This window comes from Zophobas morio, unplaced genomic scaffold (assembly GCF_036711695.1).
Source record: "Zophobas morio isolate AGI-343-1 ecotype UQ-CSIRO unplaced genomic scaffold, CSIRO_AGI_Zmor_V1 ptg000011l, whole genome shotgun sequence".
Lineage (NCBI taxonomy): Eukaryota > Metazoa > Arthropoda > Insecta > Coleoptera > Tenebrionidae > Zophobas > Zophobas morio.
Genome location: NW_026972116.1, coordinates 16,300,800 through 16,312,538, shown reverse-complemented (window position 1 = coordinate 16,312,538; position 11,739 = coordinate 16,300,800). Strand labels below are relative to the sequence as shown.

At 34.3% G+C, this 11,739-nt stretch overlaps 1 protein-coding gene and 1 long non-coding RNA gene across 2 annotated transcripts; both read right to left on the bottom strand.

The window, feature by feature from the left end:
• Positions 1 to 5,159: 5,159 nt before the first annotated feature.
• LOC135126533 (XK-related protein 4-like) lies at positions 5,160 to 9,567 on the bottom strand. Its single transcript, XM_064052558.1, has 2 exons — positions 8,855 to 9,567; positions 5,160 to 6,628 (listed from the first exon to the last, which is right to left on the bottom strand). Exons 1-2 carry the CDS (start codon positions 9,495 to 9,497, stop codon positions 5,961 to 5,963), a joined length of 1,311 nt encoding a protein of 436 aa, XP_063908628.1. The 5' UTR covers positions 9,498 to 9,567; the 3' UTR covers positions 5,160 to 5,960.
• Positions 9,568 to 9,778: 211 nt separating this feature from the next.
• LOC135127044 (uncharacterized) lies at positions 9,779 to 11,388 on the bottom strand. Its single transcript, XR_010280168.1, has 2 exons — positions 10,702 to 11,388; positions 9,779 to 10,653 (listed from the first exon to the last, which is right to left on the bottom strand). It is a non-coding gene; the product is annotated as an uncharacterized LOC135127044 (long non-coding RNA).
• Positions 11,389 to 11,739: the final 351 nt, after the last annotated feature.

Genomic DNA, 11,739 nt, shown 5'->3' with positions numbered 1-11,739 from the left:
TTTGAACAAATTGGCGCCTTTGACACAGGCAGAATTGTGGCTATGCGAGAGGCTGGTTTGTCGTACCGCGAAATTGCTGCAAGAAGAATCGGTCGAAATGCTTGACAATTTTACGAATATGCAGGGCGTGGTAAATGTTGCAATTTTTTTGAAAAGCAGTGTAATTTACAAACATAATTGGCTCGTCTGATTTTCTTTTTGTTAAGCCATTCGGTTTCTAAAATTTTGATTAGAATTAGTGAGAAAAGAATACGATAAAAGCATATACTAAAGAGAAAAAAAAATAACGAACATCTCTAAATATTAATTAAGGGAAAAGAATACGGACCACTGACATTTTAATAAAATATTTTCAATCGATAAATAAATCGTAATTCAATGTTCGATTCAAATTTCGTTAAGTCATGCGCACTGGATAATAATCGAATTTTCGAGTGATCATTCGATTATTTTAAACGATTATTTCGATTCATTCGATTAGTGAAATATATCGATTATGCCCAACACTACTGAAGACTGATGGTGGCTGACACTTGTGAACGATGACGTAAAGTTTTCCCGTGCTTTTGTGGAAGATGGTGGGGCGTTTCGTTTTTACCGGTTGAAACCGGAGAGAAGCGGTCAAGCCGAAGTTTTTGTCATGGTTGCCAACCTCTTTACACTTTTCGTTCGTTTGTGACGGTCGTGTATGTGGCTTAAAAAAAACTATTTTTAAGTATATTATGTTTGTATGTTTTCGCTGAAACGGTTTGAATTTGGCCATTATAAAATATATAGTACCAAGGCCCCAGTTCTGCCAACCTAAAGTAACCGTTTCTTCATTTCTCTGCATATGATTGTGGTTACAGAAAACGCATTAGTTTTTGACACTATTAGCTTCATTATCAGCAGTAAGCACTATCAGTTGCGGTCATTTGATTACTAATAGGTAACGCTGTTTCTAACGTATTAGTTTTTTTATAATGTTTTAGGTAATAAAAAATAAAATGTAATTTAAGGTATGTCACTACACCCAAGTATATATAAGGCTGAATGGTACAGAAAGTTTTTGTCCAGAACTAGAAAAACTCAGAGACCTGAGAAGAGATAGTGAAAACAAAAGATCTTTAGAACTAGAGGGTAACTTGGACCCAAAAAGAAAGTGTTCTGGCCCTAGAGGCACCTGCAGGCGAATTACGTACCTACAGATGAATAATAATAGGAAAACAGGTGGAAATGAAGAGTCTGACCATCGAGTTAGAGCTTGACAAAACTGGCGTCAAAAAACAATTACCAATTACCGGCATCTGATTTAACACAAACTATTGAATTATATTGATTTGTGCAGTATTTTTTCTCGTGTAGACCGACGTAGTAGTTTACAGTATGAGTTAAAAGTACTTTGTGTAATTCTAGAGATTCTGAATTTCGTTGATCTCGATTCATTTAGAGATAACAAAACAGGTTACATGTGATTTTTTTCATTATTTATTATTATTACCTAACCATCGTAAATAAGTATTAATTCCACCATTTTCCTTTTACATAATTGACCATAGATTCTAATATTTAACATTGATTTTAATATATAAACAATTAACCGTTACTTTAAAACGATGTTTGATATTTCATTTTTTGCAAAATTATCAAGGATTAATCTGCTGAAACTGTTACCATATTAATTGTGTAAATTTGCAATAATTTGAAAATTTCAACTTAAAAAAGAATATTGTAATAACCCAAACTTCCCGCCTTTAAATTAACCTTGAAAAAGCTTTAAAGGCCCGCGAAAAATTTAAAAAATCAAAGTTTGGCCTTGGCTGTGATCGTTTAACAAATAGGAACCTAAGTTGTGTGTTTTTTTTTTGCAAAATGGCGGGAAGACGTTCGTTCATACAAGTGAGCATACATATACTGCATGTGAGTTGAGAGCGCAAGAAATAATAGACAAAATTAGGGAGGTCGAAATCCTTCCTTGGGAGGAAAAGAAACGAAGAGCGAAAGAGACTCAGCTTGCCCTTCTGGCGACTCCGCAGGGTCAAGGCGTCATCGGTCTTCATTCCCAAAAACCCCCTAGGGTTTTATTCACCGAAATATTACATTTCAAACACCTTAAAATATATAAAAGAAAAACACTCGCGAATTGACAGACATACACATATGAAATGCGAACAAACGGAAAATTCTATACATCTATTTGGAATCAATGCAAATATTTGAATATCACAAATTTAATAAAAAAAGCAAAATCTGAATTAAGTAACTGGATGCAAATACAGAAGCACAACGAAAGTACCCCTGGGGTGTTGTAGCATAAGCGGAGTTTGGGGCTACCGGTCTGGGGCTGTTCTCCCCCCACGACGGTGATTCTATCTGTCACAAAGCCTACCCCACACGCATATCCATTACGAACGAGCCCTGCGGAACTAGGCCATTATGGTCGTCCGACCCGCAAGAGGATCTAGGCTAGCACGAAGCCTAGAACTTTACAACATCGGCGGCCGCCCCTGAATCTATCCAAACCTGTGGATAGGTGACACCATCAATCTCGCCAGCCCGACTAGGAACCGAACTTCGCTTCTGCCACGTTTTCTGTGTTATTTAACCTCAATTCCATTTTTAAATATTCAATCTCTTATAACTAGAGAGCGGATTTCTGTCGGGCTACGTCACGATTATAGGTGGGGACGCGTGAATCGCTGCGAATCAGTCGCGGGTGATAATCAGTGCATTTAATTTTCACTTATTCCATAAATACAATTCACGAAACCTTAATTCGTAAAACAGCTAGGTAAATGAGAACGGGAATTAACAGCAAAGTACAACGAAGTACCGTTATTTTATTCTAAAATAGACGAAGTGCAGCCAGTAGCTGCACTGAATTCCCATCCCGCACGAGCCGTACCGAGTTTGGCCTTGCCAAGCCCGACAGAAATCCGCTGTCTACTTATAACTTTGATATTAACAACAACTAAACAAGTATTAAAGTTTCAACGAGCAATAAACAACATTTAAATTCGCCATACAATGAAAATTTAACCAACAAATAATTCTGATGCCAGGTTAAAAATTAGACATCAAATAATTTATATGATAGAAACATTCATCAACAAAGTATTTACAAAACAAACTTAGCAAGGATTTATGAAACAGAAGATCTGGTGTGAAATTAACTTGTACAAATAGAAATATTATGTGAGGTTAAAAATTGTCGAACATAAAATTTACGTTCAATTAAAATTATACAACAAATAAAATTACTGAGGTTAAGATTGTGAGATTAAGAAATATAGTATGAGGTGGAAAATTGCAGCGTTAACAAAATTTACAAGAGATTGATATTTCCCACACTTTATCAACGGTTCAAACAAAGAAGTTTACATTATGTTAAATTATGTCATGATCTAAGTGATTGGTTATTTCAAAAAACAATTTACTTTGAGAGTTTAAAATACCGCGAACTGGTTACCCCAACAAAACACATAATAAACAAACACAAAAATATCCAATCATCGCTCCGAGGGAAAAAGCGTCTCGGTGATGTAAATTTTAAAATCGTTGCGAGGAAAAAGCGTCTCGGTGATGTAATCAATCTGTAGCATTCGGAGGGCATGCCTTGATAAATTAATCAATTTCTGTGGCGTTGTGATGGCATGCCCTGATGAATTAATCAATCTGTGGCGTTGTGAGGCATGCCCCGATGAATTAATCATGATAACGATGATAACCGCCTAAGGGAAGAAAACATTTTAAACCCCTCCCCTCAGTTCGCAGTATAATGAACTTGTTTAACTGCCGTAAATGAACTATTAGCAATCTTGTGTGAAGAATTTAGAAGTGTTATAATGTAACACTTACGTATATGCATACAGAGACCTATTCGTAATTAAACATAACGTATTTTTCCTGACTAAGTGAATTTCATGAAATCTTCTAGCAAGGGGTTTATTTAAATAATTCTGATTGTTAAACTGTGTTTGCGCTAGCTGACTATTAAGAAAAACTAACTTGATTGGTGAATTTACAAACAATGAAACAAATTTACAACACGTGTCTCGCGTCGACCGGAAGTGACGTCAGTTACGATTGATTGTCGTTAAACAAAGGCTTCCTCCCGTTTTATTAACTACCAAACCAACTAATTTAAACCTAGCGCTTACCACGTGTTTACAATCACACCAGCACATTCATAATGACGCTACGCCATGCAGCTTCTCTACCAACCAACCAACCTTCTAACTAAAAACGCCCTAGCGCTATAACTAAATCCTACAGAACAGCCTTGGTGCCTGCGGTACTACATGCATTAAACCCGACGTGCATATTTGGTTGCCTATGTTTAACGATTTCCTTTTTGTGATTGAGTTTTTTTTTTTTTTCAAATTCAAATTATTCAAGTGTGATTTCGCGCCGCTGTTAATTAAGTTCAGCGGGAAAACTTTGATTTAAATTCGGTCACCACAATATACATAAAGATTATATACAAAAATATCTACAAAGAGAATGAAGAACGATGGAAGTAGTAACGAAATTTTTAAAAGAAAACATAATATTTCAATAAATAGAAAAATGAAAAAGTAAAATTCCGCAAATTTTTACTTAGAAACAAGTGTAAAGATTTTGTACATATTTATCACACTTCTGATTATTCAAAACTATCTAAAATTTTGTTTTTTTTAAGCTACAGGAATACCTAAATTTTACAACAATTAGTCAGTCATTTTGGACTGCCTGTCCAATACAATCGTTAACAGACAACAGACTGAGGGAGATAAGGACCTACTTTTTCATATTTTAAAAGTTATGAAACGTCTAAACAACACAAAATTAGCCATTCATCAAATCCTATTACAATGGTTTTCTAGCTTAGGTTCAAGAAGTAGAAGAATACGTTTTGTATTATGAGATGTACTTAGTGAATGTTGTTTTTTAAAATGACGACTTTTGTAAGTATTCTTAAATGATTTTTCAATAAAAATGAAAAAAAACAAGCATTTATTAAAAAAAAGACAAACAGTAGCTACTTACTGAGGAAATAATAATAATAATAATAATAATATATTTCGTGATAATCATTACAAAAAATGTTTCACATGTCCGTAAACTTAAATTTAATAAACTCAGATGTAGAATAGAAAACGTTATTAATTAATAATTCTTGGACAACTTTACAAAATACATTCTCAGGTAACTCTTTTAATGACACTGGAAGTACATTAAATAGTGTAATACAATAATACCGTAGAGCTGTTCTTGTTCTCGTTAATCTTTGAAAATCTGTTTGTAGCCATTCTTCATATCTTGTTTGATGCTCATGGTCCAGGGATCTAAACTGATTGGGATTAGCTTTCACATATCTAAGACAAGCATAAATATAAGCTGATGGTAGTGTCATAATACATAAATTTTTAAATGAAATAAACATATCCAAGACAAGCATAAATAAAAAATCACATGATAGGTATATGTAAACATGGACAACTTATATTGAACAAAAATTTGCAAGAAATTTTAAAATCTACAATATTACATAAGTATTTAATTGATTGACGTGTTGTTTTACAAAGCGTTTACCTTAACGCTGGATACGTTAACTTGAAATTATTAAGTAACACTATATCATTGAACAGACAAATAAATTATGAATAAATATTAAACACTAAATACTAAATACTCCTATAAAGTAACAATAAAATATACTCTAGAAACGTCATATTTTACTCTGGAATTAGAGATATTCAGGCTTAAGTTTTAAATAACTTATATTTTAATACATATGACATGGCTGTGCAGAAATATCCCTGACTACCAGAGTAGGTTTATAAGATTTATGCTAATCAGTACAAACAAAATTAATGAAAACGAAACACTTATTTATCTTTATAAAATTAAAAAGAATTTGCGATTCTTATAGTACTTATACTTATACTTACTTATATTATTTAAAACCTATCTATGAACAAATTACTTTGGATTTTGTCCTATACAGATGGAATATCCACAGATTCATTGTTTTCACACTGATTTATATTAAATATCTTCAATGGAATGTTTTCACCAAACTGATCATTTTCACAAGACCTATACTTCTCGTTACGCGGATGGAATTTTACATAATACAAAATCATAATAAGAATGCCACCCATAAACAAAATTTCACTCACAGTAACAAAACTAATTCTATATATCACAGTCTTAGTATATTCGTTTGTACACCATAGAATAAGTGAAACTGTATTTTCCAAAAATACAGTCCCATAGAAGCACATGTAATGCCAAAACTTTTTTTCTTTGGTCATATTAATAGAATTAAAAATATAAACCAGCCCAAAAATTGAGCAGAACATAAAATGCCAGATTTTGTTCTTCTTATAAAAATCAACTGGTGGAAAATTATAATACAACAAAAGTGTTGCCACCAGCCAATGGACTAGAATTGTTACACCCGTATGTACAGGCCAAAACGCTAGAACTACACTAATACCAAGAATTCTTGCTGCTAGGAGGAATGCATTCCATATGAAAAACACCACCACTGTTGAAAATGGAAAATGGTCATTCTTCTGGGTTCTTAGCGAATTATGGTAGGAGGTTGCAGTCCATGGTAGCACCACACCCAAAGCAGCAGCAATAGAAACTTGTTCAAGCCCTGAAAAAAAAAATGTCAAAAAATTTACAACCTGTTGTTTTCAGTCGTTTTGCCTGTTTTTTTACAGTAAACTTCTAAAGGGGCCAATGCAAGAGTTCTTTATTTCAGGAAATATTGTTCTACTTTTATTTTATTAAGCGTTCTAATAAAAAATAATAAAAAATGGTCTACTAATTTTTAATTTGACTTTTATGAAACACAAAAGAATTTCTCTCATGTTGGAAAGTAAACAAAATTCGCACTTTCGTGTTTTTTCAAAAACAGAAAAGTTGAGTGAGAAACAATCCATGAAGCTCGAATTGAAATGATGCAATGACGAAAAGTCTTTTTTCTACTCCTATATATGAAAGTAGACTTTTTCCCATCGTTTACCCTTAACGAAAACATCATTTTCACTTCTAGAAGTGAAAATACTTATTCATTCTAGAAGCGAAAGTAACCATGGACTGCTATGTGAAAAGTGAAAATTTAAAGTTTAAATCCACTGAAAATTTAAGTATCTTTTTTTTAATTTGATCAACTGTTAAGAAATGAAATATGATTACCTATTTAAATTGAAACTAAATTGATTAATAAATTTGAATAAAAATTAAACAAAAATGTTTGACGCAGCAAGATCTGCATACGTCTAAGCAACCAGTAGCGCTAGTCAAGTAGTCATATTGTTTATTCTACGTGATTGTTTTATTTCGTAATGACATATTAGGTTTCAATTGTGTTCCTAATTTATTGAAAAAGAAAAGCCATGTCTGATTCAGAAGAATCGCGTAGTTCCACACCCCTTTGTGTGATGCAAGCAGCAACATCCGCTTCAAATGATATCTTACCACAAAAATCCCAACAGAGATATCAGTTTGTATACGAAAAATTTATAACTTGGCGGAAGGACAACCGAGTGACATCTTTTTCCGAAAATGTCTTGATGGCTTATTTCGGTACATTGTCAAACAGTCTGAAGCCCACCACATTATGGAGCATGTATTCCATGCTACGAAGTGTAATAAGTCTGAAACATGATGTTGATATTTCTAAATACCTCAAATTAAAAACTTTTCTAAAAAGGAAGTCGACGGGTTTCAAATCTAAAAAGGCAAAAGTATTGAATTCGGAACAAATTCAGTTGTTTCTCGATAAAGCAAATGATGAAAAATTCTTGTTCACGAAGGTAAGTTGAGTTGAGGTTGTGTTTTATAATGTTTCATACTAGACTATTTGAAGGTTGCTCTAATATTTGGGATCTGTGGGGCCTGTCGTTCACATGAATTAAAAGATTTAGAAACTCAAGATGTTCAAGATTTAGGAAGCGCTTTATTTGTGATTATTCCAAAGACAAAAACAAATTTACCTCGTTCATTTACAATTGTTAATACCCATTATAAAATCTGCAAGAGATACATCAATCTTCGTCCACAAGGAATAGACAATACGACTCGTAGATTTTTTTTGAATTACCAACACAACAAGTGCACCCGACAAGTTATTGAAATTAATAAATTTGCATCTGTTCCAAAAGAAATTGCTAAATTCCTCAAATTACCAGATTCACAGTTATATACTGGCCATTCTCTAAGGAGATCTTCCACGACACTTCTTGCAAACACGGGTGCTAACATGACTGAAATAAAGCAGCACGGCGGATGGAAATCGAGTTCTGTAGCTGAACAAAACATCGAAGATTCGATTACTAACAAAATTAATAGAGGGAAAAAATTGTTTGATTCATTACAGATTAGCAAAGAAAATATCGGAAGTTTACCACCTATTGAGGGTTCGTTGTCACCTAAGGAGACAGAAATAACAGAAGCAGAGGTTCCTCCTGCATCACATGCACTTGAAGACAATGTGCCTTCATCAATAATTAATAAAAAAGAAAATAATGCTAAAGCAGCAGGTGTTGCACATAATTATTATAACTGTAATTTTCAATATATTACAAAATAAAATTTCCTGAAATTTATATGTAGTTAGGTATCTTTTTTGTCGTAGAAAAAACAGCATTTGCGACTCGAACTGAAAGTCAATTTTTTCGTTCGTTGAGTGTGTTACACTCGTCGCTGCGCGACTCGTGAAACAATACTCAACTCACGAAAAAAGTATGACCTTCACTTCTTGTTGCAAAATATACTATTTTCGTGTTGCAATCTGTTACAGGCCGCCACCATTCTGACAAATTGTGCAATAATTGTGAAAAATTGCTCAAATTATCACTTAGCGTCAGGTACTTACACGAAATTTGTGTAAAATCATCGTGTCTGAAGAAAACGAGAGTAATCTGGACGATCAGCTGAGGCGCCCCCCTTAGATAGCACTCCAGTATTCCTAGCAACCCGGCGTCGGCTTCAGCATCGACCATTTCATCATAAAATTTAATTCTGTCTTCTTCGGTTTTCGAAAATTTACACCTAACAGCATAAATCGTGACAACAATTTGTCGAAAAGAGTTTGGCACTTGGAACAACACAAAAATTGATGTTATTAGCTTCGTCACGATCTTTCCATACGGTCCACAGCAAAGAATTCTCGGTGGAGCAAACCACGAGTCGATGATGTATTTTACGGCCAAAAGTGAGAAAATTACGATCGACATAATTGTAGCTGGGTTCTTGCGATTTATTTTATCAATCCGTATGCTGAAAATCAAGGTAACTACCCCCGACAACAAGGAAATCACAAGTGTTGCAATGTAGCCGATTTCATTTTCAATATCCAGATGAAACAGTTTGTATTGGACAAAAAATATGTTGAATAGTTGGAGAAAATCCGTCAAAAATAGTCGCAGCAGTTTCCAGTAAGATACCAGACGTATTCTACTCTTGAGTTCTATGGGGTCTCGAGATTGGATCCTCTTGTCGAAGGGGTAGAAAACCATGGTTTTCTTTTTAACACCGGTTAGAAAGGATGATATCACCTGGTCCACCTATCACGACGTCTAAATACTAACTGCGACAATCTGTCTGGCAAGTTTAGTAACTACGCTTCAAACGACTTTTTATAGGAATCTATGATAACTTTTAATAAAGCACCAATAGATAGCATACTAAGGCGCTTAATGTGTTCTAAACCACAGCTGATAAGGTCCTCTTATGATAAATAGATAGTCTTTCGTGTAACTGTGTCACATTTGTGCCATGACCGTGAAAAGAGTAAAAATTTGCAGGTAATATATTTATTTGCAATCTCAAGAGAATACTATAAATATATATAAAGGAACAAAGAACATAACTAAAGAGTGTACAACATAATACACGGAACAAATTTCTATAAGTACTCTATGACCCAAAAGTTTTCTCCTAAAGGGAAGCTGTGACAGCATACGTAGGACATGATCGACAGAGCTATTAGAATAAAATAGGATCAACTTACGTTATTCCTTTTACGAGAAGTATTTTGGACCATGGTATAAACATCGTTTTTTTTTTAATTATCACTACTACCAAATAGATTTTCTTGTACGAGTACCGTAATGTTTTTGGCATAAACTTTACTAGGATGACAGTGAGCGTAGTATAATATCTGAAATATCATTCCAAGACCAGTACTACCTATTGCTAGAATTAATACAAAGTAACCCCATGATGCCTCTTCATTAAAGTACCAAATTAGTATTCCTACACAATTCTCCATCAACATTATACCATAAAATATACAATATTTCTTTGGTTTATCGTCTAAGTTAATTGGAAACGTAAAGTAGACGACACCAATCACACAGCAAAAGAGTATGTGCCAATATTTACTAATACGGGTAAAATCAAGTGACGGATGGTTCCACCATAACCAAAAAGCCCATCCTGCACAATGCACAAATGACAAAATTACAACAGCAACGGGCCAAAGGGCTGCTATAGCGCCAATACACAACATTCTTGAAATACAGATAAATAAATTCCAAGTGTAATACCAGTACTTAATCTTTAGGTTCATGTCGTGTTTGTTCGGGCGGTGCATCCTGAGTAAAGACTGGTAAAAGGTTGAAGACCAAGCTATGTCCAAAAATGAGAAAAGTTCTGCAACCTGGTCAAAATCTGAAAATAAATGGGTACTAAAAGAAATTCACTATGTATATTACTTACGCCAGCTGAACCCAAATTTGAAAAAAATGTATATCTGTAAAATCTGATGTGGTATTATTCTGAAAGCTCCATCTAATAGACCAAGAAGTCCAGCGTCGGCCCGAGTTTTTGTCAGCAGGTAATAGTAATACTGTTGTTCTTCCCGCTTTTTGCTTATTAGAGATTTAATACCGTAAAAGGACATCAGTACATATATTTCCAAAGTAAATAGGTGAAAGATAATAAAAAGTGGTATCGTCGTTAACAGATACCAAAGAATGGTTAAAAAAATTTGGTCATAGCTTTGTGGCTCAGAAATAATTCTATAGTAAATATGACAAATTTGGATAACGGCAAATGCAGCGATTAAAATTCCACGTCTATAAAAATTACATTCTTTTTGTTGTGGCTTAAATTTGTTTATATTCCAGCTAAAACATGTTGTCACAAAAGCTGATATTAAATAAAATATGCTCGTCAAACTATAAAAATTATCGTTGCTTCGGTAAATAATGGTATCATAAAACTTTACCACATTTAAAATATGAAGAATTGTGGTACCCAACGCGAAGAAAACTTCAAGTTTTGTGGTGTGTTTTTCAGTAGCTTCCTCACTATTATTTCCGTGGCACAGCCGCTGCACTGATCCTTCGTGCGGGTCTTCTTCCTGCCCTGCGAACTGATTAGTCGTACCGTTCGTACTGGCGACGGAGTTGTTCGGATCTGAATCCCCTCTTTCACTAACTGGATATGTGATACCCAGAGATTCACTTGAGTGACCGATTCTACTAGACGTGGAGGGATCGTACTTGTCGACAGTTTCATCACTTTCAGTAGAATCGCCGACGTTCAGATTGTCTGCAGCTCCGTTGTTCCCAGAGTTTCTTCTGCAACCAGGTGAAGGTTCCATTTTTTATTCTTTTGGGTCGAATAAAGGAGCTTTGTTCTGCTGTTTCTACACTAATTAACAGGTGATTGCAGACTGATGATGGCTGACACTTGCGAAGGATATATATTACAATGTACGTTTTCCCGCGCTTTGTGGAAGATAGTGCAACG